This window comes from Callionymus lyra, chromosome 7 (genome assembly GCF_982586985.1).
Source record: "Callionymus lyra chromosome 7, fCalLyr1.hap1.1, whole genome shotgun sequence".
Classification (NCBI taxonomy): domain Eukaryota; kingdom Metazoa; phylum Chordata; class Actinopteri; order Syngnathiformes; family Callionymidae; genus Callionymus; species Callionymus lyra.
The window spans coordinates 23,207,333-23,235,187 of record NC_141824.1 but is presented as its reverse complement, the minus strand read 5'-3'; the positions used below and the strand labels follow the sequence as shown (position 1 = coordinate 23,235,187).

At 36.9% G+C, this 27,855-nt stretch overlaps 1 protein-coding gene across 13 annotated transcripts in view; it reads right to left on the bottom strand.

The window, feature by feature from the left end:
• elna (elastin a) overlaps positions 1-27,855 on the bottom strand; it is a 46,688-nt gene that overhangs the window by 3,887 nt on the left and 14,946 nt on the right. For 3 of the 13 annotated variants that reach the window (XM_087795511.1, XM_087795515.1, XM_087795516.1), the window contains exons 6-40: positions 16,841-16,933; positions 15,548-15,616; positions 13,221-13,253; positions 12,080-12,130; positions 11,737-11,787; positions 11,352-11,402; positions 10,818-10,874; positions 10,673-10,747; positions 10,515-10,562; positions 10,377-10,439; positions 8,553-8,585; positions 8,422-8,490; positions 8,149-8,190; positions 7,994-8,080; positions 7,757-7,807; positions 7,460-7,675; positions 7,356-7,388; positions 7,100-7,279; positions 6,877-7,020; positions 6,358-6,510; positions 6,088-6,219; positions 5,949-6,023; positions 5,848-5,880; positions 5,428-5,586; positions 5,308-5,343; positions 5,111-5,230; positions 4,924-5,043; positions 3,080-3,205; positions 2,963-2,998; positions 2,338-2,364; positions 2,233-2,256; positions 2,043-2,093; positions 1,789-1,863; positions 1,132-1,197; positions 202-240 (exon numbers count right to left, since the gene is read on the bottom strand). In XM_087795511.1, coding sequence (XP_087651637.1) covers positions 202-240; positions 1,132-1,197; positions 1,789-1,863; positions 2,043-2,093; positions 2,233-2,256; positions 2,338-2,364; positions 2,963-2,998; positions 3,080-3,205; positions 4,924-5,043; positions 5,111-5,230; positions 5,308-5,343; positions 5,428-5,586; positions 5,848-5,880; positions 5,949-6,023; positions 6,088-6,219; positions 6,358-6,510; positions 6,877-7,020; positions 7,100-7,279; positions 7,356-7,388; positions 7,460-7,675; positions 7,757-7,807; positions 7,994-8,080; positions 8,149-8,190; positions 8,422-8,490; positions 8,553-8,585; positions 10,377-10,439; positions 10,515-10,562; positions 10,673-10,747; positions 10,818-10,874; positions 11,352-11,402; positions 11,737-11,787; positions 12,080-12,130; positions 13,221-13,253; positions 15,548-15,616; positions 16,841-16,933 — 2,718 coding nt within the window. Of the gene's footprint in view, positions 1-201; positions 241-1,131; positions 1,198-1,788; positions 1,864-2,042; positions 2,094-2,232; positions 2,257-2,337; positions 2,365-2,962; positions 2,999-3,079; positions 3,206-4,923; positions 5,044-5,110; positions 5,231-5,307; positions 5,344-5,427; positions 5,587-5,847; positions 5,881-5,948; positions 6,024-6,087; positions 6,220-6,357; positions 6,511-6,876; positions 7,021-7,099; positions 7,280-7,355; positions 7,389-7,459; positions 7,676-7,756; positions 7,808-7,993; positions 8,081-8,148; positions 8,191-8,421; positions 8,491-8,552; positions 8,586-10,376; positions 10,440-10,514; positions 10,563-10,672; positions 10,750-10,817; positions 10,875-11,351; positions 11,403-11,736; positions 11,788-12,079; positions 12,131-13,220; positions 13,254-15,547; positions 15,617-16,840; positions 16,934-27,855 lie in introns of all 13 variants that reach the window. The other 10 variants (XM_087795512.1, XM_087795514.1, XM_087795524.1 and 7 more) reach the window with 10 other exon arrangements.

Genomic DNA, 27,855 nt, shown 5'->3' with positions numbered 1-27,855 from the left:
GGATTAGGGTCACAGGGTTCTGGATGATCGGGGTCTGGAGGAGGGGAAGGGGGCGACTTGCTGCTGTGTGATTAAACTCATTCATCACGCTGAAATAAGAAGTGAGAGGACCACAGGGCCAAAAGTGAGGGCGGGAGAAAGGCGGCGCCAGTATATGTCGTTCGGAGGAAGCACATGAAGAAGTACTGCGATCATTCTCACCTTGTGGATACACACCAGCTGCTCCCAGGTTACCATATCCTGTCCAAAACAACAGCAAGGAATAGAGAATAAATGGACTTCAGTTTTCTCTGTTTTTTATGAGTTCAGAGGTTCGTGTTATCTCAGTCAGTCACACTTTGATCTTGATCACATTCCGGCGGGAGGACAAGCTGTGATAGTTAAGAATCTTTTGAATCATCTGAAGAATATTTTCAAGCAGACTTCCCTCTGGGTGTTAAAATATTTGATTCAGTGCAGCAGAATGATGACACTGGAACTAACATCTCAAACAGTAGTGGACTTGTTAGTTTACCACACAAACAGTATTTCTTTCTTGGACTTTCTCGAAGTCAAGACACAGCCGGGACCCATCAGTAGTTTGATCTTAGGTCAGGTTAGGTAGAACTTTATTGATCCCTCAGGAGGTCTCTTTCGGGAAATTGTTTTGATACCGAGGTTAGTGTGAATGAGCATATAAAAGGTTTATTTATTTTTTTCTTTTGAAACATAAAACATAATATCTTTCTTCTGTTTTACTTCTTTCAGATCAGATAATAACACATTTATTGCCAGTATTGTAAACCCAACAAATAATTTATTACAATACAAAAATAATTGAATAAGTACATCAATATTAATAAATGAAATTAATTAATTAAATACAGTAAAATAAATGAAGTGACTCGTACATTAAACAGAAGTTTAAATTAAATTAAATAAGTTCCTGAATAAATAAGTACGTTTCAAAGTTTGACTTACAATAATAGAATATGTAATATATTTAAGAAAATAATAAAGTTCTATTTGAATAAATACACATGAGAGTAACACAACAATAAAATAAAAATAAAAAAGGATCTAAATGACGTGATTGGGTCATATAATTAAGTGAGTTATTCATAAATATTGACCAGTTTTGGGTTTCATTACCTGGTTTAGGTCCTTTAGCTGCAACTCCTGCACCAGCATTCCCAACACCAGCAGGATATAAGCCACCTGATTCACCAACAAGATAAGAAAAACACATTTACTCATTAGCACCATAAGAAAAATAAATATTTATTTAGAAAAATATTAGATTGTGTAATCTCCTTAAATTTGAAAAAAACATTTTTAATAATTGGTTGTATTTTTAACTAGGTTTTGTGATCATGAAACCTGAGTAAAGTGCTTTAGCTGGTCTGTCACCCAAGAGGAAAATAAATGTATCAGTGTGACGACGAGTTTCCTGCACAGGAAGTGATGGCATCTTAAAGCCAACTGCTGCTCTGTGCACTGGGTGGAACACTGTTTACATTTGGGAAGGAGTTGTTTTTTTAATGTCTCTGCCTGCACATTATATAATGATAGTATTACCAGTAGAAGGAAAGTTTCTTTAATGAAAGACGGGCTGAGTGAGTAGAAAAATTGTTTTATACAAACTGCTTAGATCTTTCATTGTAAATACACATGAGACAGAACGTATCAAGAGGTTTAAAAATTCCGTTCATAACACAACTTTTAAAACGTTTACATTTATTTTTAAACGCAAAAATATTAAAGATTAACTTTTCTTTTTTCCCCACGCACAAAGTACAGTAGACTGACCTTGATAACCTCCTGCTGCAAGGGGGATTCCTACACCACCGCCGGCTCCAGGATAATAGGGATATCCAGCTCCACCTGAACCACAACAAGCTGAATTAATTATACAGTTATTTAAGTTTATTTATTAGTGTTTTTCAGCTTAATGTTTGTTAATATTTAACACATTATGACATTACTTTTCAACCAAATTGTCAATAAATAAAATCGATATAATGCTATTTAGTAAAATAAATAACTTTGTCGTTGGTTTTTACCTGGTAATATCGGTTTAGGGCCTTTTCCTGCTGGAACGCCACCAACTGGAACTAAAGACAAATTCAACGTCAATACAACACTAAAAGAAATATATTGGACTTTGTCTCCCTCATGTGGACAATTCCTGAACTTGACAAAGCAGAAAAACGGAATTAAAAGTGTCAAGTATTAAGGAAACAGTTTACACACCTCCAGGTTGAACTCCAGTCGAACCTGCAGATAAAATAAAAAAAAATACATACTGGAGAAATATACATTTTGTTTTTTTTGGAGGAGGAGAATTTTTGTACATACCTGCTAGACCTGGACCCGCTCCAACCGCTGAAACAGAAGGACATCACACTTCATAACTGCACAATAAATATTAAATTAAATAACAATTCAAAATATAACCACTAGGGGGAGATTGAAATCAGACAATATTAAGTTTTTATCACAAAATACAGGTAAATATAAAAAACACACCAATTCAATTTGTGAAATTAGCACCTTCTCATAACAAATTCAATTTGCAATATAACATTAAAATTGCCAAGACAGAGCAGTGCTTCAGAATCAGTCAAGAATACCATTTAATGTTTTGTAAAGGTGTTTTGAAAAGTGTATTGCGTGCAAAGATGTGAAGACTTAGAGCTGAGTTCAGCAAAAGTAGAGCAGGTAGAAATATGTCTACTTAAAGGGTATATACTGTATATAGCAAAACCCTGAGGGAAATCTTTATTTTTAAATCTATACAATATCATTGTAGTTAGTTTTAATTAATAGGGACACATTAATTAAGGGGAGAATGGTTAAATATAATCTATAATCAAGGACAGATATATTATTTAAGTTCTGCACAGTAGTTTTGGCTACTGCAAAAACAAAAATGTTTTGTGCAATGTCCAAAGAAATGCAAAGTACTAGCATTTCACTGTACCTGTACCAGCGGTCGCAGCCAGACTAACATCCTTCGCTGTAGACGCAACAAAAAGATCATTGACAAGAGTTTCAAGATTTTGTGAGTAAGATAATTATTTTCTTTTTTCCATTTTACCCGGAACACCTCCATCTCCAGGAACACCAGTGCCACTGGGCAACACAACAGCCGAACCACCAGGAACATTGGGCGATGGAAGTGGTGTGGCACCTGGTCCTGGAACCCCTACTCCTGTCACACCCCCTGTGATGTACACATGAGTCAAGTAACGTTTGTTATTTGTAACTCCAGTTACAATATATACAAATGTTGGCCCATGACCTTGACTGTAAGAAGACATTGGCCCCCTGTGTGATTGAATTTGACAACCTTGCTATGAAGTGCTCTGGGATTCATTCATTTTCTGGAGTGCTTATTCCCTTGTTATCGCTTAGTCAATTGTTAGCTAGCAATCAAACAATGGCTGAGTGAAAAACACTTTGCAGCTAAATGTGAACAAAACTGAAACTCTGGTTATTGCGCCTGATAATAAGATTCCAGGGTTGAGTCAATACTTGGGTGACTTAAGTCAGTCTGTCAAACTGAGCTCAATCCATGCATTTGTGTCTTCTCGTTTAGACTATTGTAACAGTTTATTTACGTGTCCTAACAAGAAGGATCTGTCTCGCCTGCAGTTGATACAAAACTCTGCAGCAAAATAATTCTGACCTGCTCTAGTAGAAGAACTAACATTTCTCCGATCCTTAAAAGTGTTTCTTTCAGGATCAATTTTAAAATGGCTCTGGTTCTTACTTTCAGAAATATTCATGGTCAGACGATGAGAAAAAAGAAAAACAAATATAATAATATTACAGTTTTATGTGGATGTAGGAATATATTTTCTATATAATTATTATGTCTATGGAGAATCAATAATTAATTAAAAGAAAAGAAAATACAAATATATATATTTTTTTCCCCGATCCTTAAAATTCTTCACTGGCTGCCAGTTTTCAGGCTCCTCCTTACATCAGTGATCTGATCCAGCCTTACACCCCAGCTCGGGCTCTGAGGTCTGTGGATCAGAATCTACTGATGGTTCCTGAACATGGTGCAGGACCAGAAGAGAGAAATCCTTCCAGGCTGTTGCTCCTAAGCTTTGGAACGATCTTCCTCTTCCTCTGTGTTTGATGATCTACTGACTCCTTCAAGAAACATCTTAAGACATTTTTATTTGTGCAGACTTTTCCTTGATTTTCTGGGACTCCTGTGTTTGTCTTATGTGTCTTGGCGTTTTAAAGTATATATTTTAACTGTGTATTGTTTTTGATTGTTAAAGCGCTTTGTGACCCTGGTCTAGAAAGGCGCTTAACAAATAACCTTTACTTCTTACTTACTATTCTAGTTTTTACGGGCAAAAGGCGGGGGACACCCTGGACAGGACGCCAGTAGCATACCTACGGACAATTTCCCCAAGTTCCAAATCAACCTCTGTTTGTTTTTGGACTGTAGTAGGAAACCGGGGTGTCCATAATAAACCTGTGGAGAACATACAAACTCCACACAGAAAGGTCACAAGTCAGCTCGCTCCCGACCTGGAAGCGAACCGGCAACCTTCTTGCTATGTGGCGATCGCGCCAACCACTGCATTTTTTGAGGAATTGAAATAGGATTTATTAAATAAAATATATTCCTGTTATGGTTGTCGAACTACATGTTTAACCCCTGTCTGATGCAGATCGCGCAGTGCTGGCAATGTAGGAGTAAGAAGTGTGACCCTTAAGCTGTTTGAAAATGGCGTCAGCAGTGGGGGGGGGGGAGCACATGCACCGATTGGCTTGCAGCTTTGGCAGAAATCAATGATCCCAAAAATATGCAACTGTCTTTATGATTATTAAACCTGTTACTACAAGCGACTTTAAGACAGACATGTGACTATAATAGAATGGAACATACATGTGATGTTTAATGTTTTTGTGTACCTGGAGTTTGTCCCCCAGCAGGAACAGCAGCACCTCCTCCTGCAACAGGTCCACCAGCAACAGATCCACCAGCGGCTGCAGTTCCAGTCGTGCCCAGACCTGCACCTCCAGCAACTCCTGCTTAACAAAGCGTCATAAAAGGATTTGACTTATTGTAGGTCCATCCTCTGCTGAATTTCCAACATACCATATTTAGCAGCTTTTGACCCAGCGTATTGTCCAGGACCAACCCCAGCTCCAAGATTTCCTGCGCCAAGAACTCCACCGAGCCCTGCCGTTCCTACCCCCGTGCCTGCTCCAGCTGGAACTGATGGATAAAGAGTTACATGTTAGTAGGTTGTTGATGTTATAAAGTAACTGAGAATGTACTATAGTGAAGCTTACAATATTTGGCAGCTTTGGCAGCTCCAGGATTGTAACCTGTCAGAAGAACCAGAACAATAGTTTGAATGTATGAACAGAAGAACGATACTCTTACTCGTTATACTGTACTTTTAATCCTACCATAATTTCTTGGTATGTATCCTCCTCCAACAGGAACTCCTCCAGGAACTCCACCTGGATATCCACCTGGAACCCCTCCTGGAACTCCACCTGGAACTCCACCTGGAACTCCACCTGGAACTCCACCTGGAACTCCACCTGGAACTCCTCCTGGGTATCCTGGGAAAGGGTACAGTTAATTCATTTTTTAAATCTAAAGTTTGTAACAACTACTCAGTGTTAGTTCTTTCAAAAGTTTATGTTTTTGTTTGTCTAGTTGTTTGGTTGGTTTGGAATTTATTTACTCACTTTTTAACTGATTTGATTTTTTGATGGTTTCTGAACACAGTCCTATTATGTATTGAATTGATTGTGATTTGTTTTCATAAGGAATTACCTATCTTTGTGCTTTTATAGTAGAGAAAATAGTATGAAACTCACCATACTTGGGAGGTTTACCACCAGCTGCCAGAGCTGCCACAGAGAATGGAGAGAAATTATGATGACAGTTAAATACAGTTTTATTCTACATTTGTTCTTACATCCATATCCAGGTAAAAACGGTGTTCTTCCAGGGTAAACTCCTCCACCTGGAATCGTCCCTGCACCTCCAGGACCTTACAAGAAAAGTATTATGAGTAGCCATGATGTTCAAACAAAACAATCTGGTCACAATTGTACCATATTTGGCAGCTTTTGCAGCAGCAGCAGATGATGGGTACCCTCCAGCTCCAAGTCCTCCAGCTCCAAGACCACCAGCTCCAAGACCTCCAGCTCCAAGACCACCAGCTCCAAGAGCGCCAGCTCCTATTCCTGCAGTTCAATGAACAAACATTAAAGGTTTAATTTTTTTCCCGTTGGTTTGTCTTTCGCTGGCCAAAGTGAGGTCAAAGGGGCAGCACTCTTAGCAAAAGAAATCCAGTGATCAATCTCACCAGAACAAATACTTGCCATATTTAGCAGCTTTAGCAGCAGCAAGTCCACCAGCTCCTCCTAATCCAGCTCCTCCCAGTCCAGCTCCTCCTAGCCCAGCTCTTCCTAGTCCACCTGCTCCTCCTAGTCCAGCTCCTCCTAGTCCACCTGCTCCTCCTGCTCCTCCTAATCCTGTTAAAAGTTGTTGTTCTTGGTCAATAAGCAACTAATTTATCATTGACTTTAATTTAGCAACATTTATCTAAACTTGCAAACTCATTGTATATGGGGGGCCATCCCTCTAAAAAATCTTCTGGTGACGTGAATAGCTGCTACAATGCTTGGCCGCCCAGTATACAAATTACAGCTGGTGATGACTTTTGACAAAGCAGCATAGACGTCGAATAGAAGCGCCTCCCGCTAAACTCTGTGGTTGAGTTTACGCATATCTAATGTTCAATACATGTTTGTAACAATGTCAAGAATGACAAGTAGCTTTTCAGCTTCCCATTATATATGTAAACATACAACAACAATAATAACTTCTGTTAGTGTTACCATATTTAGCAGCTTTGGCTGATGGGTTATATCCACCAGCGACTCCAGGCCTCGGATATCCTCCTGGTACCCCGAGTTGTCCTCCTCCAGGTACCCCACCTGGTACTCCTCCAGGTACACCACCTGGAACCCCTCCTGGCACTCCTGCACCAATAGTTGACATTGAGATTTAATAATAAAAAGCATCACCTCATGTTGTGGAGGGTTATTTAAAAAAGTTTACCATATTTAGCAGCTTTGGCTGATGGGTTATATCCACCAGCGACTCCAGGCCTCGGATATCCTCCTGGTACCCCGAGTTGTGTTCCTCCAGGAAAACCTCCTGGTACCCCACCTGGTACCCCACCTGGTACCCCACCTGGTACTCCTCCAGGTACACCACCTGGAACCCCTCCTGGCACTCCTGCACCAATAGTTGACGTGGAGATTTAATAAAAAGCATCACCTCATGTTGTGGAGAGTTATTAAAAAAAGTTTACCATATTTAGCAGCTTTGGCAGCACCGTAGCCTGCTGGGAAATTTAACTATGAATAATAATAAAACAAAAATGTGAATGTGAAGTGATCAGTTAAGCCGACATACCTCCTGGAATCTGCCCTGGGTACAGTCCACCAACACCTCCGACTCCTCCATAACCTGGAACACCACCGGCACCTCCATAACCTTGAACACCACCAGCACCTCCATAACCTTGAACACCACCGGCACCTCCATAACCTTGAACACCACCGGCACCTCCATAACCTTGAACACCACCAACGCCGCCAACACCACCGGCACCACCGGCACCTCCATAGCCTTCATAAGGGGTCAGAAGTCCACCATAAATTGAAGAGTGTGGTTTAATAAAATGAGCAATTTGCTTTTTTTTTTCATTACCATATTTAGCAGCTTTAGCCTGAGCAAGAGAGATGCCTCCTGGTCCAACTCCTGCAGAACATGGAACTTTTCAACAACGAGCCGCCAGATTGTTGTAAAGTTATTCTTAATTTCTTTGGCTTTTATTATGAATTATTCACTGGAGTATGCGAAGGAATGTTTTTTCAAACATTGAGCATATTCATGAGAACATTTTTTGATAGCAGCCACATGTTCGATCTCAAAACGCTCACATACCCGTTCCGACAGGATATCCCGGCTTTGAGCCCGGTCCACCTTTTCCTCCAGGAAGTCCGACTCCTCCTTGACCATAGCCTCCAAAACCTAAACCAATGCGACGCATAAGTGAATCAAGGTTTAAACTGTTGCATGGATCATCTAAGACAACATACCGTAGGGATTTTTACCACCTCCAGGCTTGGTTCCATAGCCACCTGAAACATAAGCATTTAAATAATATAAACAGCAAAAACAACATAATCAAAGGCAATTAAATTACAATTTGTTATTCATTGAAAAAGCAACAATAGGCTATTACAACTTTTAGGTCAATGATGTGAAGATAGTTGCATATAAAATATATTTAACTACTAACTTTTAATACTAAATTGCCAGGACTTATATCTGCGACTTTCCTGGTTAAATTTTTTTTTTTTAAAACAAACCTTGTGATTTAGGTGCTTTGAGTGGGTATCCATGGAACACTCCTGGCTGCATCTGACCATAACCTCCTCCTGGAAATAACATTTGATCAGACAATTAAGGAACAGTCTTTGATTCAAACGTCAATGCATACCTTGTCCTGGACCCCCTTGTCCTCCACCTCCAACTGCATAGAGAAAGAAAAACTATTATGTATATATATTGTATGTATATCAGTTTCAACAAATCACATTATTTAGTTCATTTTTATTATTTTTACTTTTAGTAATGGTAGCAGTTGAAATACAGAAACACATAATGACATTAATAAACTTTTTATTCGTATGTGTGTCAGCATATCATGATTATAACAGTAAGAACAACGAGGGGCGCAGAAGATCCCCATGAAAATTCAAATACGTCCATTGAGCTCAAATATATTCCATATTCAACGAATATTAGATAAGGGTGATTTTCCAGAAATTCAACAAATTGTAAGGGTTGTATTAATAATCCACCTGAATTTACTTAAATTACTCTTTCTTCCCACTCTCCCTAAAACACTTTGTGTTATTCGGTTTTATACATTTCTTTTCATACCTGGCAATGCCAAGTATTTCAGCTATTAATAATAAAATATTATCGGATAATATGAACAGAACCTAATTTGTGTTCTCGTTTTATTTGTATGATGATTTTTTTCTCATTCTTGATGAAGCCGCAAGATCAGCAGTGGTAAGAGCCATAAAACAAAATGGTAAAACCCTTAAAACCTTTGTTTCATCGTTAAACAAGAAAATTATCACAAGATTCTTACAAGATAAATACGATTTTCGAAACTCGGATCCAAAACACCCGACACTAAATCTCAGTGGGCTTTAACCTAAAATATCAAAAAACTGTTCTGCAAAAATGTTTCCACTGGATACGAGAAATTTTCTGTAGGATGTGTCAGGAAAACAGCCCATCTGTCTTGTAGATAAAACAAACGATGTAAGGTTTTGACAAGCGAGACAAATACCTCAAAACCAACGTCAAACTTCACGAAGCTAAGTCAACACATATCATGAACACAATCCAGGTGTCGGCTGAGTACGAAAGAATGAAAAACACACTTTCATTTAACACTTCTGATAAGTGTTGATGGATGTAAACATCAAGCTTCATCACTGTAGTCTGAACGAACAAGAGGTAAATATGTACACATTTAAAGCTATAACCTTAGCATTCTCACTGTCAGAGAGTCAAGGGACACCCTGGACAGGTGGCCAGCCCATCAAAATGCACGCATGGACAGACAAATACTCACACCTACTAACCTTAAGTTTTCACCAAACCCAGAGCTTCTTTAACACTTGTTTTACCTCTGGGTTCAAGGTGAGCCGTGGGCCAGAAAAAAATGTGTTTGTGTTATCCCTTGTGTTGTCTCTGGGTCAAGGTGAACAACCTCCCCCACTGTGTATGAATTTATGGAAGTTCACCTTGACCCAGAGACAGCACAAGGGATACCACAAACACAAATTATATTTTAAAAGGAAAATGCAATGGCCTTGTTATTTAGTCAGTGTTTAATTGCACGTGGGGCACCATCGTCATTTTTTGCCCATTGAGTTGACAAACACAAAAGAACCTATTTTTGCTTTTGTAACAACACTATAAAATTAATAATAAGGGAGTTGTGGGCGCACAACCATTTTCGGCATTTGTGGACGAATAAGGTTAAAAAAAGGATTGTTTTTCACGTATAAAACCAAAAAACTGTTTTAGACCAGACACAGAAGACCCCTGTAGCATCTAGGAGAGGGTAACCAAGCTGACTCAAGTGTCCTTTATATATATATTTTTTACCGTTTAAACACTATCTTAATGCTGTGTAAATTACATTTAAATTCTATTTGTCAAACTGCTTTGAATTAAAACATGTGCAAAAAACACAACATCACAACAAACGTTTTTTATGTAAATGATCTAAACTTACGAGATTTCTGATTGATTCCTGCGCCCGTTGCTACTCCAGGAAGGACTCCTCGTCCTCCGAACCCTAAAAGAAATAACACCATCACTAGTTTGTGTAAAAAAAAAGGATCAGCCAGACGTTTCAGGAAAGGTCACCCACCATTTCCTGGAACTATTCCACCTTGGTAAAGTCCTGGCACGCCCACACCTTCGAGAGCAACAAAAAAACATGATCGGGGTCCACAGATTTGAAGATATCAGTTGGCTGAGCTGGAGGAAAGGTCACAGCTCTAAAATAAACATTAAGGTTTACTAAACCTGGCACTTTGGCAGCTTTCTTTGCTGCTGCCAAACCAAGGCCTCCCCCAAGACCAGTCTGGGGAACAAGAGGAACTGGAAAACAAATAGAACTAATGAGGTAAATGATCAGAGAGCAGCCATGTTTTGAAAAATCATCTCGAACCTCCAGCTGGAAATGCAGCTCCAGTCCCCGCTCCCCCGGGTCCGTATCCAGCTCCTCCTGTATTGAAGTTTTGTTTTTAAAAATTTGAAAATACAAAACTACTACAAACTACTAAAATGTAATAATTTCAATTGTCCCAGAGATAGCACAATGGATACTACAAACACATTTGTTTTCGGGCCTTCAAGTCAACTTGACCCTCAGATGACACAAGGGTTACACCTTTATACTTTGTAATCTGAACATATATATTGTTACCTCCACTTGCTTTCATTATCATTATATTCATATATTTTTAGACGCAATAATGCAGCTAGAAAAACTTTTGCTAGCTTTGTGGCGTAAGTTTATCCATCCATCCGTCCATATCTATCTATCCATCTATCCATCTATCCATCTATCCATCTATCCATCTATCCATCTATCCATCTATCCATCTCTCCATCTATCCATCTATGCATCCATCCATCTATCTATCTATCCATCCAGTTTAGTTAGTTAAGTGATTTTTTTTTTTTTTAAATCATCTCTTACCTCCAGCTGGATAAACTCCTCCAGTCCCTGCTCCGGGTCCGTATCCAGCTCCTGCATCAAAGATGTATTATAAAAGTCAGAAAATGAATAATATAAAAAATTTGCTACTAAAATGACATATTGGCTGTTATTTTTCCTTTGGCGCCGTCTTTCCTGATTTGATGACGCCCTGTTTATTATTTTATTAAATCCACATCTCTTTTTTTAAACATTGATTATGTGAATAGAAACATTGTGGCCTTCTCATTATAATATTATTATCGATATAATATTCGAGAGGAGTTAATGCATCGCTAAGTCTATAACAAATAAGATTGACATGGCTCTGATAACAAAGTTTAGTTCGTTAAGTGATTTTAATTTTATTTTTTAAATCATCTCTTACCTCCAGCAGGATAAACTCCTCCAGTCCCTGCTCCGGGTCCGTATCCAGCTCCTGCATCAAATATTTATTATATATAAATCAGAAAATGAATATCATAAAAAATGTGCTACTAATATTACATATTGGCTGTTTTCTTTTAATGTGGCGCTGATGTCCTGATTTGATGACGCCCTTTTTATTATTTTATTAAAATCCACATTGCTTAATAAAAAATGTATTATGTGAACAGAAAAATTGTGGCCATTTCATTATAATATTATTACAGAGATTAGAAAGATTGACATGGCTCTGTTAATAATGTTAGTTAAGTGATTTCTATTTTATTTTATAAATCATCTCTTACCTCCAGCTGGATAAACTCCTCCAGTCCCTGCTCCGGGTCCGTATCCAGCTCCTGCATCAAAGATTTATTATAAAAATCAGAAAATTAATATTATAAAAATTCGTTACTAATATTAGATATTGGTTGTTTTTAAAAATTGTGTGCTTTCCAGATTTGATGACGCTCTGTTTAGTATTTTATTTAATCCTCATCTCTTTTTAAAACCTTGATAATGAGTTATCTGAACAGAAAGATTGTGGCCTTCTTATTATAATATTATAATAGATGTTATATTTGAGAGGAGGTAATGCATCGCTAAGTCTGTAACAAACAAGATTGAAGTGGCTCTGATTTACATTTAACAACAATTCCATTCAGACATCAAAAGACAAAAAATAAATAGCCCCGCTGTCTACGTTATCATCCGCTAGAGGGAGCTGTTGTACCCAAATGGTGTGACACTCGTCAAGGAAGTGTGCCAGGATTGACCATTTGAGAAGGTCTGGTGAGTGACTGGTAGTCAGAGAAGTTAATCGAGTCTTTTCACTCTGTCATGTCGCATCAGCATCACGGGGAACATTGTGTTTAACGACAAGAGAAGTCCAGAATGCGTGGCATCCACCCCTGCCTCATCAAATGCCTCATTTCTCTGGCAAAGCTCTCTCGCAGGAAATAGGCTGTCAGCCTCACTTGTAAAGGATTCTGGCATCAGGATGAAACACAATCATTTAAGTGTTTTCTTTTTTCTCCTCTTATATTTCTTACTTCTCCTTGTACTTAGCTAGAACAGACGTTGCGCACACTTGTAAGTATGCAGCCTGGGAGATTTGGTGAGCGAGAGTTTGGCCTCGGAGTGTTTTGTTTTAAGCGGAACAAGTTGTTATTTAGAGTGTCATGAATACAGCGCAGATGGATCCTGGGGACTCGGAGTCCAGCCGCCAACTCATACCTAAGGCCTAACGTTCCGTCCTCATCATGACTGGAAGTCTCCTCTTAATCAGACTCCTTGTTAAAAGAGAATCATGAGAACATCCTCTGCCAGTCCCAGCGTTTACATTCTACTATTAGCTGATGAAAACCGACCTTTATTTGCCAACTGGCTTTCTTTAGGGGTTAGCATTAATATAAAACATCCCGTGTGCTCGGAAGAAAGAAGTCGTACCTTGTCCTGGAACACCTTGTCCTGCACCTGCGACTATATGAGGAAGCAAACGATGTGTTAGCAGATCTTTGAGTGAAATCATAATTTCTTGCTTTATTTTATACTTGTACTTTGTATTGACGGAGGAAGACATGGCAACCTCATTGTATAGGAAATGTCCTTTTCCAATTTAATAAAAAACAAATGTTTTGTCTGTGTAGATTTTTCTATAACTTTAACGATAATAACACAATAACACAGCAATATGAAAACTACAAATGATAAAGATATTACTCATATCAACAGCCAAATATACATTTTCACCGGTTTAAAAAATAAATACATTTATTGACCACTAACAAGAGTCAAAACAGAGTATCAGTCAATTTTCAAATTAGAAGAGGATCATTTTAAGCTTTCTTGTGGTCACTTACAAAATACATTTTATTTATACACCAGTATGTTTAATTTGTAGCACACAAGCGTACTTTTATCAATCTATCATTTGGGGTATTCAAGTTTTGTGCTGGTTTAAGATCAATTATTGACTTAAATCATCTTTTTTCTAGGTTTTTTTTTTGCCGGTCTACATAAAACACTTCAAATAGTAGATCACTTGCAACAGAGTTTAATGTTTTGTCATAATATTATTAACATATTTAAAGTTAAAATGAAGTCAACTGTAGGTCTCTACAGCTTGTGCAGGTCATATACAATGTTATGTGCAGCCCAGTTAGGCCATGGTTCTGGAGCTTAAGACAAGTGGTTTAGGACAACACAAAAGAAACCTAGAGAAAGGGGGTAGTAATTATTAGCTAAAGAATTATACTAAAAAGTACATAGAACACCTACTGCTAAATATTCATGTTTTTCATGTTAGAATGTGGTCTTTAAGTGTGACAAGATACAAACACAGCTCCTTTAAGGATTTTATATTACATTTCATTTTTAGTGCACACACTTCTAGAATATGTTATGTTGTTATGTATTCCAAATGTTTATTAACAGCTTGTTTGTTAATTATGAAGTGAACTTTTTTTTTTATAATCATCCTTTTAATTCAATTATTTCACAGTTTTCTTAAACAGATTTTAAAAGGGAAACATATGAATCATATTTTTTCTGGATTTTTATTTATTTAATCTCAATTCTCTGTTTGTGTTTCTTTAACTAATTAGATAAAGACATTTATTTTCTCATGTATTATTATTAAATTAAAGCTATTTGTTCAGTTCCTTTAAACAAATCTTTAACCCTTGTGTTATCTCAGGGTCAAGATGACCCAAAGGCCGGAAAACACAAAGGTTAAAAAAACTTTTTTTGCTGTCAACCTTTTTTTTAGTGATAATTGGATTAATTAAGAGCTAAGCCAATAGTCAAAGCTCTATATTTTTCCTCGAATAATCTACTATAAAGAATGATTTTTTATTAATAAAAGGACAAGAACAGACACAGAAGCAGCTCATAAGTTATTGAGGCATCAGCATCAAGTTCACATGGTTGTCTGCTTCCCAGGAAGAACCCACTGGTCGGGGACCATGGGGCGGATTAAGAACCAGATGGTGAGACTACATTACCACTCTGGCCCACAATCCTGGGACGCATGAGTCAGAGCTGGCTGGTTTAGGCAGGGAAATAGAAGTTTAAAAAAACCCCTGATTAATCACAGTTGAGGGTGAAAACACGGGAATGGATTAATTCATAAAATAACATTTAAAATCTTTTTCTAATCTAGAAATAAATATTATTAATGGAAGATTTTAAATGAGCACAAACAGTAACTTCTTGAATCCAGATGTGTAGCAAATATTTCTGCCGTTCTCTGCTCGGTTTTTACCTTCCTGTTGATGTGGAGTTAAATTCTGAACCATCACGTGTGAGAATGATGAATAAAGTGAGAAAATATCTGAGATAAAACATATAAGATGTTATCTTGATTTGCTAATCAAAAGTTAAGACTTAAAGGCCACTGGGGATAGATGGGTGCGGCGGGATGGATGGAGGGATGAGGTTGAAATGCTTTGGAAAAGCCGAGTTGAGTCCAGAAATCAGGTTTGATTTAACATGAGTGTCCCGGGCTTCTCTTAAACATGCATTTATTCTGAGCAGCCACGTTCACAACGGAAGGAATTCTTATCAGAGGACGATGCCAGCGGCAATTACGGGATCAAGTCAACTCAAGGACGAGGACACACTTCACTGATGGAATCAAACCTGAGACCTTGTGACTTCAACACAACCAAGAATGTACAGTTTAACACACCTGGTGAAACACTAGTATCTACTATGAATGCAAAGCAGAAGGTCATTACAATATGTCATGAATTTAAAATATATTGGATATTTACGTCTTTTAGCAGCTTTTTGAGCAGATCCTGGATAGATTCCTCCAGCGCCGACACCATAGCCTCCGTAACCTTTAAAGCAAAGAACTCATGTTTTCATTCATCTATTTATTAAGTTGCAGAGGCAGTCATTTAAATTAGGAAGTCCAGACTTTCCCTCTCTAAGGTATGTCCCAGATACTACTGAGATTGACAGAGTACACATCACCAGGGAGTCTACCTCATGAAGAATCCAATGAATATTTTTAACAAAAGATTTTGACCTCAGGAGAGAGAAGGAAATTGATTGAGAGTCAAGTAACAACAACATACTTGAAGGGATAACCAGGAGTGATAACCTATACTAGTGATGGGTTGATGAGGTATCACGATTCAGTGTTTTCATTTGAAAGTCCACTAGATGGCACTCTCTGCCTTATAATGTTTGGCTCTGATCTACTAATTCTCTGAAACCTGGCGTCATTTTCAAACTGAGAGTGCCATCTAGTGGTCTTTAAAAATCAAGACACTGTATCATGAAACATCATCAGCTGTTTCATGAAGCCTCATCAACACATCACTAATCTATAGCATCTAATATAAGCACTAACTAATTATATTACCTACTCAAGGAGGTAGTAATAATAATATTTATTATTAATTATTTTCAGTATTTGTCTGCCTCGTAGCAAAATTTTAAATAAAGATAAACGTTTGAAAGAAACTTTTTCAGGTAATGATTCACAATTAAATGATAAAGATTCTATTCGTGCTGTTATCAAGTACGGCGGCCACAAAGGGCAAAAATAGGAACAAATTGACATCACAAAAAATAATATATATCCTTCATGTGACAAAAGTGTTCATTGTTGTGTTCACAAGTGGAGATATAAAGACTACAGAAAGCTAGCAAATAGCAACAGCAAACTGGTGTCACAGTAGTTGACACGGAAACATCTGTTTCATCGATCATGAACATCGTTTATCTTCACCCCAGAGACAACACAGGGGATGCCGCAAACACATTTGTTTTTAGGCCTCCGGGTCACCTTGACCCAGGGACAACACAACGGTTAAGACAGTGAGTTTGTGAGGTTAAATAATGACGAGACCACAATACTTATTTCGTGGTGAGTCTGCAGAGTTCCTTAATCATGGGAAAATACTTCATGTATGCCTTTTAAGATATAAAATGAGACCATTGTAGGAGGTTTGCACTCTCTAAGTACTTTTCTGGCTCATATTTAAGTCAAATGAAATTTTTTTCTTACTTAATATTTGATATTCACCGACTCAACGACTAAAAAAACTCCCCACCTCCGAGGCCACCGGCTCCTCCATGTCCTCCAGCTCCTAGTCCGGCATTTCCATATCCAGTGCCGGCAACACCAGCTCCAAGGTTACCATAACCTGAGAAAACAGAAAAATAATCCATTGGCAACAAGCTGGATGAATAGGTTTGTTTTATTTATGGCCTAAACATTGTAATCATTGCTCAATGGCAACGTGATCTGAACCAAACACCGTAAGTGATGTACACAGTACTTTAGAACATAAACAGGCACACATTAAAATCAGACATCCAATCATGTGTTGACTTTAAAACCACCTGGACGTTTGTTTCTACCACGTTAAGCCGGCTCTAAACATCGATCTAGTTCTTCGAAAAGATAAACACTGTGGGTGGCAGAAGTTTTTGGCGGCATTTGGACAACGAGTAAAGTCTCATTCCGTTTGGGATTTCTGCTCGCTGGGAAGACCATAAAAGAGAAGGGATGGAAATAGGGAAAAGGTGTTGGAGAGGAAATGGCTTAAATTCAATATTAGCTGTAGCACATGGGCAAGAAGACACGGAACAGAGACTGGGAACAAACACGGCGCCTGCTTTCAGAGCGAAGGATTTAAGAGGAAAGAAGACTTTGAGACTATGAACCGCATTACCGTCTTTCTTTAATGTTCTGCTCAGCGTTGACTTGTATTGTGGCACATTTAAGGTTTTCTTAACTAATCCTCCACTCTAATGAGTATCAGACCCCTTATCTTTTTTTTTGTTATGTTCCATTTCCTTCCTTTCTTCCCTCCTTTGATCTTTATCCTTTTCTCATACTGCCCTCCAACTGGTTAATGAGTTAATGTCTGCCAGGAGTTTGATTCTCTCAGGGAGTCAAACGGGAATGTTGTGGTTCAGATAAGATAAAAAGGAAGTTTAATCGGTTAAATCTTTTAACAATAGAAAGCTGACGGAGTGGAGAGACATTCAGCCAGTTGTGGTCAAAAGTTACTGCTGCCGGAGCTGCATGGATGGCTACTTTTCCAACAAGTGGGAAGGAAACAGAAATAAGGTTAAACAGAACATACAATCGAAACACAATAGTAAACAGTATAGTGCGTAACTATGAAAAACAACCTTTGTGGAAAAATAGAGGGACAATGAAAAATTTAAACTTTTCTGAAAATGTTTAATAATTTTATGGAATTTTATGGAATTTTTGGTTTCAAAAAACAGAAATCAATGTTAATTTTTAAGAATTGTACTTTAACTTGACATATTTTAACCTTTAAAAAAGCAACTATTGTGATAAAATGCTGTGAAATGAATAAAAAAGCATCATTTTGCAATTTTGCGTCTGACCTTTTTTATTGCCTTTTTAAAGTGTCTCAAAGGCTTAAGCATATCCCAGCTACTTAGGGAGAGAGGCAGGGGACAATCAGATCAGTTGTGACTTGGCAACCTGCACTACCATGTACCTCATTTAGTAATTGAAGTAAAAAATATTTATTAAAATTACTTAAACTACTTTTCAGAATCAGGAAACTTTAAAAAGTACACAACTCTGAGAGGTATTTTGAAATCAAAACATTTAGAATGAATGGAAGAATTCAGTCCCTCATAAGCAAAAACTAATTTAAGATAAAGTAAGATTCATCACGGATGAGTACAGGCTTCCACGTTCTTTAGTTTCTATTAATCTAATTTGATCAGTTTTTCTTCTTTCCTTAAGAAAACATCACTCTGATTACACTGTTGTGTCTTGTTAAGTTCTGCCAAGCTAGAATCAAACGAGCATTAACTGGTCAGCACAAAAGTACCATCTGGCAAATGTATTTTTTTTTTATTTTTATATATATTAGGGAAAAGCTAGTTTGATGGATCGTTTAATAAGAAACAGATTGATTGACTTAAAGTGAAAATGTATCCAATGTAGCCTCAGAGATACAGCATGACAGTTTTAAACTCTGCTGGCGCAGAACAAGATTTTGGCTTAACAACTTGTTCGCTCAAAGAATCTGTCTGCAAACTCCAAGCATGGGAACGAGGCTGATCCAAGCGAGAGAAAAAGAGGTGAGGGTGCAGGGGGTGCTGGACCGAGCCCAGCCGCCGCCAGAGCCCAGGTGATGATGCTGATGAGGATGGAATGCGCTGGAGACGATGGAAGAGTAGAGTTTCATGACCTAATCAAAACAAATGTGGGCACTGACCTCGCCAAGAGCTCGGCAGCTCAGACGCTAACATAAGCATATTTGTGACGATCGCTCTCCTCCAGAGCTTTCATCTCTGCTCTCCTAAATTGTTTAAACCGACCGGAGACAAACGACGATAATAAAAACAGTCATTAATACTCATAAATTCACCTGATACGAAGCTCGGCTTCCAACATCTCCTGAGCTCATGTGAAGAATTCTTCTCATTTGTCTGTTCTTTTATCGACACGCTCCAGATAGGAGGAGGAAGGATTTGCCAGGAAATACTTTGAAAGATTAAATTAATTTGGAATATTATTAATGCCTCTGACTGCGCAAGTCTATTTGGATTTGGATATTCCAATTCTACTTTTAGTCTCCCCCGTAAAATCCCAGAGTCCGAGACGCCTTTCTTAATCAGGGTGTTGGTTGAAAGTATGCAGCACAGGCTGTACGGCGGAGTCATCGGAGATCGTGAATAGTTGAATCCATCATCTGGCTTAACTGTGCTCACATGTGCACGACCTAGAAGAGGTCTGGCAGTCGAACTCAGGGTCAAACTAGCACCTGCCACGTCGAGCTCAACTCTTACAGGCTGAGTGAGGGAGACAAGTTGCAGACATGCGGAATTCCACCTTAGAGGATCTGACCATGAGAGCAGGTGTCCAACAAACTGAGTATTTCATCAGTGCAAGATAAATCTCTCTGTTAAAGGTGAAGAAATAGAAAAACATTTGCACTGTTTATACTTATTTCCTTCTGTCTGCTGCTGTGTTGTGACTGGAACCCTGATTTTCCAAAGGTATTTCCCAAGTATAACAAGTAAAGTATCTATCCAACTACAATATCTATCTTAACTACATATCTATCTACAATATCTATCTGAACTATATATCCTTCTACAATATCTATCTTAACTATATATCCATCTACAATATCTATCCATCTACAATATCTATCTTAACTATATATCCATCTACAATATCTATCTTAACTATATATCCATCTACAATATCTATCCATCTACAATATCTATCTTAACTACATATCTATCTACAATATCTATCTTAACTATATATCCTTCTACAATATCTATCTTAATTATATATCCATCTACAATATCTATCCATCTACAATATCTATCTTAACTATATATCCATCTACAATATCTATCTTAACTACATATCCATCTACAATATCTATCTTAACTACATATCTATCTACAATATCTATCTTAACTATATATCCTTCTACAATATCTATCTTAACTATATATCCATCTACAATATCTATCCATCTACAATATCTATCTTAACTATATATCCATCTACAATATCTATCTTAACTACATATCCATCTACAATATCTATCTTAACTACATACTGTATCTATCTACAATATATATCTTAACTATATATCCTTCTACAATATCTATCTTAACAATATATCCATTTACAATATATATCCATCTACAATATCTATCTTAACTATATATCCATCTACAATATCTATCTTAACTACATATCCATCTACAATATCTATCTTAACTACATATCTATCTACAATATCTAGCTTAACTATATATCCATCTACAATATTTACCCATCTATAATATCTACCCATTTACAATATCTACCCATCTATAATATCTACCCATCTATAGTATCTACCCATCTATAGTATCTACCCATCTACAATATCTACCCATCTATAGTATCTACCCATCTACAATATCTACCCATCTATAATATCTACCCATCTATAGTATCTACCCATCTACAATATCAACCCATCTATAGTATCTACCCATCTATAATATCTACCCATCTATAATATCTACCCATTTACAATATCTACCCATCTATAATATCTACCCATCTATAGTATCTACCCATCTACAATATCTACCCATCTATAGTATCTACCTATCTACAATATCTACCCATCTACAATATCAACCCATCTATAGTATCTACCCATCTATAATATCTACCCATCTATAATATCTACACATCTACAATATCTACCCATCTATAGTATCTACCCATCTATAATATCTACCCATCTATAATATCTACCCATCTACAATATCTACTCATCTATAGTATCTACACATCTACAATATCTACCCATCTATAATATCTACCCATCTACAATATCTACCCATCTATAGTATCTACACATCTACAATATCTACCCATCTATAATATCTACCCATCTATAGTATCTACCCATCTACAATATCTACCCATCTATAGTATCTACCCATCTACAATATCTACCCATCTATAGTATCTACCCATCTATAATATCTACCCATCTACAATATCTACCCATCTATAGTATCTACCCATCTATAATATCTACCCATCTACAATATCTACCCATCTATAGTATCTACCCATCTACAATATCTACCCATCTATAATATCTACCCATCTATAGTATCTACCCATCTAAAATATCTACCCATCTATAGTATCTACCTATCTACAATATCTACCCATCTATAATATCTACCCATCTACAATATCTACCCATCTATAATATCTACCCATCTATAGTATCTACCCATCTACAATATCAACCCATCTATAGTATCTACCCATCTATAATATCTACCCATCTATAATATCTACCCATCTACAATATCTACCCATCTATAATATCTACCCATCTATAATATCTACCCATTTACAATATCTACCCATCTATAATATCTACCCATCTATAGTATCTACCCATCTATAGTATCTACCCATCTACAATATCTACCCATCTATAGTATCTACCCATCTACAATATCTACCCATCTATAATATCTACCCATCTATAGTATCTACCCATCTACAATATCAACCCATCTATAGTATCTACCCATCTATAATATCTACCCATCTATAATATCTACCCATTTACAATATCTACCCATCTATAATATCTACCCATCTATAGTATCTACCCATCTACAATATCTACCCATCTATAGTATCTACCTATCTACAATATCTACCCATCTACAATATCAACCCATCTATAGTATCTACCCATCTATAATATCTACCCATCTATAATATCTACACATCTACAATATCTACCCATCTATAATATCTACCCATCTATAGTATCTACACATCTACAATATCTACCCATCTATAGTATCTACCCATCTATAATATCTACCCATCTATAATATCTACCCATCTACAATATCTACTCATCTATAGTATCTACACATCTACAATATCTACCCATCTATAATATCTACCCATCTACAATATCTACCCATCTATAGTATCTACACATCTACAATATCTACCCATCTATAATATCTACCCATCTATAGTATCTACCCATCTACAATATCTACCCATCTATAGTATCTACCCATCTACAATATCTACCCATCTATAGTATCTACCCATCTATAATATCTACCCATCTACAATATCTACCCATCTATAGTATCTACCCATCTATAATATCTACCCATCTACAATATCTACCCATCTATAGTATCTACCCATCTACAATATCTACCCATCTATAATATCTACCCATCTATAGTATCTACCCATCTAAAATATCTACCCATCTATAGTATCTACCTATCTACAATATCTACCCATCTATAATATCTACCCATCTACAATATCTACCCATCTATAATATCTACCCATCTATAGTATCTACCCATCTACAATATCAACCCATCTATAGTATCTACCCATCTATAATATCTACCCATCTATAATATCTACCCATCTACAATATCTACCCATCTATAATATCTACACATCTACAATATCTACCCATCTATAATATCTACCCATCTATAGTATCTACACATCTACAATATCTACCCATCTATAGTATCTACCCATCTATAATATCTACCCATCTACAATATCTACTCATCTATAGTATCTACACATCTACAATATCTACCCATCTTTAATATCTACCCATCTACAATATCTACCCATCTATAGTATCTACACATCTACAATATCTACCCATCTATAATATCTACCCATCTATAGTATCTACCCATCTACAATATCTACCCATCTATAGTATCTACCCAACTACAATATCTACCCATCTACAATATCTACCCATCTATAGTATCTACACATCTACAATATCTACCCATCTATAATATCTACCCATCTATAGTATATACCCATCTACAATATCTACCCATCTATAGTATCTACCCATCTACAATATCTACCCATCTACAATATCTACCATATCTACCCATCTATAGTATCTACCCATCTATAATATCTACCCATCTATAATATTTACCCATCTATAATATCTACCCATCTACAAGATCTACCCATCTTTAATATCTACCCATTTATAGTATCTACCCATCTACAATATCTACCCATCTATAATATCTACCCATCTATAGTATCTACCCATCTATAGTATATACCCATCTACAATATCTACCCATCTATAGTATCTACCCATCTACAATATCTACCCATCTATAATATCTACCCATCTATAGTATATACCCATCTACAATATCTACCCATCTATAGTATCTAACCATCTACAATATCTACCCATCTACAATATCTACAATATCTACCCATCTATAGTATCTACCCATCTACAATATCTACCCATCTATAATATTTACCCATCTATAATATCTACCCATCTACAGGATCTACCCATCTTTAATATTTACCCATCTATAATATCTACCCATCTACAAGATCTACCCATCTTTAATATCTACCCATCTATAGTATCTACCCATCTACAATATCTACCCATCTATAATATCTACCCATCTACAATATCTACCCATCTATAATATCTACCCATCTATATTATCTACCCATCTACAATATCTACTCGTATATAGTATCTACCCATTTACAATATTTACCCATCTATAATATCTACCCATAAACAATATCTACCCATCTATAGTATCTACACATCTACAATATCTATCTATCTAGAATACCTAACTGAATGATATATCCATCTAAAGGATACAATATCTATCCCTTTACAATATTTATCCATCTACAATGTCTACCCATTTACAGTATCTACCTAGAACTCTACACAGTCCAGTTCACTCGCTTTTGAACCTCTTGGATAACCAGGACCTGGATGAATGAGAACCTTCACGGACAGACTTTTGGGTTTACTCTAGAGAACCCCAAATACATGGATGTGACCTGGTAGTGGTTCATGAGGCATATGTTACTGAGTCAAAGAGAAAACAGTTGGGTTGTATTTTTCAAGCAGTTAAAGGATTTCTTTAATACTGGTTATGATTTTTTTTAAATCTTCACCACCTCAGCGACTGGTCTGTTAGAATAAAGGTTTTATTAAACCTGTCTTTAGGGCAAAGAAAAAGGTTTGGGAATCCTGATGTATTTTTTACATATCATGTTATATTCAGTACATTTTAAATGAATTATTCCCCATAAAGAGGCTCAGATGTATGTGTGACCTGATGTGAAAGATGATTAAAACCTATAATTAAAGATCGCTCACACATGCACGCAAACATGTACAGGACATAAACTCGAAATGACTTGGTTCATAAATCTCGAGTCACACTGAGCAATTCATTAAGTAGAAATCAGCACATTTGCGATCATTAATGTTCTGTTTATTCTGAACCTTACATTCATCACATTGTTGGATCGTAACACGAGTTAGATTTCAGCACCGTGTTCTGTGCTATTGATACTGCTGCTGCCAGAATCCAATTGATTGCTCAAAATTGTGTAAACCCTCGTTTTGACCTTCATCCCGGAATTCTCAGGAGAACACTTGAGACCCCAACTGCATTTGGAGCAGACACTGGAACTCAACAACGGTTCAAGAAATCCAATACTACACAGGAGAGTGCAACGGACGCCAAAGAAATTGGAGGTTAAGTGAAGCATTACTACATGAAATCACAATTTTCCTACTTTAAATTTCCAAAAAATAAGACAGAAACTGGTCTCCATTAAAAAAATCACTTTTTTTTTTTTTACAGCTTAGCAGTGGCATGTGTAAGTATGTGCGGTTGAGGTACATTTGTGGGAGCTTAATTGTTGACCGAGACCCATAAGTTGGTCTTTTTTAGAACATGGTAATGGCAGCCTTGTCAGAACAGGTTATTCTCATATATCTAGAAATGAAATACATGCAAGATTGGCTCCCTCCACCACAATGTCGCTTAATTTAAGCCGACTCCTAAAAAGTTGGCCAGACAACGCGGTTAGTTCATACATTCACAAGCCATGTTTCTGAACTTAGGTCTAGTTAAAATGGTGGAACACAAAGATCTGCTTTCCATCTCACCACTTTCACATCTTCAGTTAGGGTAAGCTGAGGTAATCGTTGGGTTTAAGACAAAAAAAGAACCAAAACTCATCAATCAAATATTTTCTTGGGCCCCAAGGTTAGTCTTGCAACATTTTTTTTGTTTTTTTTGTTCATTTCCAGATGTTTTGTTCCAGCTAGATATGAGGTGTTAATAGCAGCAACAGAGGGAACCCTGTAATGGATTTTCACTTGGACTTTTATTTGGACTTTTTCATTTCTCCCTTGCTGCGCTCCTGCACTCTTAGTTCTATAAAGAAAATACCTTCATTGAAAGATCAATTTTCGATCGCTGCAGATGTTGGTAATAAAATATATTTATTTCAATGACCGAGAAGCATCTGTGATCGAGTTCGATTTAGAATTTAGTTGAACATTAAAAAAAAGAAAGATAGAATGTTACTTTCTTGGATCAGAGATTTTGAACTTTTATTTAACTTTCTAAAAATTCAAATCATCTAAAGTAAATTTCACTTAAATTAAGTGTTCAGCGACAGATAATCTTAACAGAGCTTGTTGTGGTGCATTATGGGATTTATAAAGTTCAAATGTTATTAATGATAAACATGGAATAATATGAGCCAAATTATTATCTTGTTGTTTATAGAAGAAAAAGAACATTAAGGCAAAAATGAAAAGGGAAGGAGAGTCTTAATAAGAAAAACAAGGGAAAGAAGCAGAAGACAAATACAAATATGAATATGAAGACAAAGAAAAAGAAGAGGGTATAGAGGAAAGAAAATTAAAATAAGAAGGAAAAGAGGAAGAAAGAGTGAAGAAGAAAAAGACCAAAAACTTTTTCTTTAACTATGACTTTAACAACCATTAAGCTACGTAAATGGAATTATCCTTTTTCAGGATAGTGTGTTTTGTAAGTCACTTTTGAAATCATAAACGTATCCAGGCTGAGAGTCAAGAGTCAAGGGCGTGAGGTTCGAAAGCAGACAAAATAAGTGTTTAAGTCACTAAATTACAAGCGCAAAACACACAAAGCTGGAAGGAATCTAGTGACGAATTTAAGTGCAATCCCTGTCAACTTTATAGCATCATCTTCCAAAACTCTTCAGGGTCCCAACAGGATCAACCTGTGATGGACAGTCGGCCTCAGTTCTTCGGCTGTGGTCCCATATAACATTTCACTTTGAAAGCTAAGCCCGTCATTATGTCCTTCAGTGTCATGACACCAGATTTTTATCGGTATCAAATTAACACTCTGTTCCCCGTCCAAGTTGGTGGGGTGATTGCATTCTTTCAGGATGATGCGCGACATGTTGGATGAAAGCATAATGACACGAGGTGATTCCAGATTGCGTGAGACACGAGGACACGCTGAGTTCCCCCCCTCGCATGTTCTCGCCTCCCTCGCTGTTGACCTTCATCGCTGCTTATCACTTTACGGGTCCTCTGAGTTGTCGGTTACTCGCCTGCTCTCCGCACATGCTGGAGTGATTATGCGTTCACACTGTCACAGGACTGCTCTTGTGGAAACAGATTCGAGCTGGAAGACTTTGTGTTGTGCGTGATGAAGCTCAAGGAGACTTTTCAAAGTGTCTCGTCACAAGATGACCTGGAGTGCACCTCTCTTATGACAGCGGCTTCACTGTGACACGCTCTTTGAGAGTTTTTATTCCCCCCAGCTTGTATGAGGTCAGTTTTAAACGATGAAAGTGAAGGTGTAATTATATACCTTTTAGATAGATAGAAAGACTTTATTAATACCTCTGCAGAAATTGGGTTTCCAGTGTTGTTCTTTTTTTTTTCTTTACGTATCTTGCTGTAGAAGAGTTCAAACAAAGTGCAAGGGATGACAAGAGCTTGGATCAGATTTTTCCCAAAAGCTATTTAGAGTTCTTATAACATTTCAATTAATTATGTACTTATCAGTATTTGTCATCCCATAGTGTCATTACATTTGTTTACCGACATTCTGTATATTTATACTTAATATTGTTTAGAAAAAGAAAAGCAAAATCAGAAATTGCAAAATAAAACATTACAAAAATCATCAACTTATAATGTACTGCTAAGAGCAGTGGTCTCAAGATTCTGTGAGGTTCAAATTATTACATATATGTGCTTCCATGAAAATTCCAGGTTTGAAGAGGTGGAGGAGAAATTTTACCCAAAAATGTCTTCGCTAAAACCTACCTATTAGTAATTTAAACGTTAAAATATCATTGGCTGATAAACGATAGATTGCCTTCAAAAATGAAAAATAAAACGTAGGACTAACATGCTAGCTAACCATAATCCTTGATGTCAAATATCCTACTGCAGGCCCACAACCTGCAAGTTGATGCCCAAAAGAACGATTTCATGTTTTGTTTTTTTTAATCGTTTGATATCATAAAATGGTGTTATAAATGTTTAAAAAGTTGTTTTTCACTTACTGATACCTTAACCTTACGGCACATATTGAGGTCTAACACCAGTGCTGGGTGTTTGCCCAAAACCTGTTGTTGAGAGTCAGGAATGCATTTGGTGGTCAACTTTTACTGGCGTGTGAC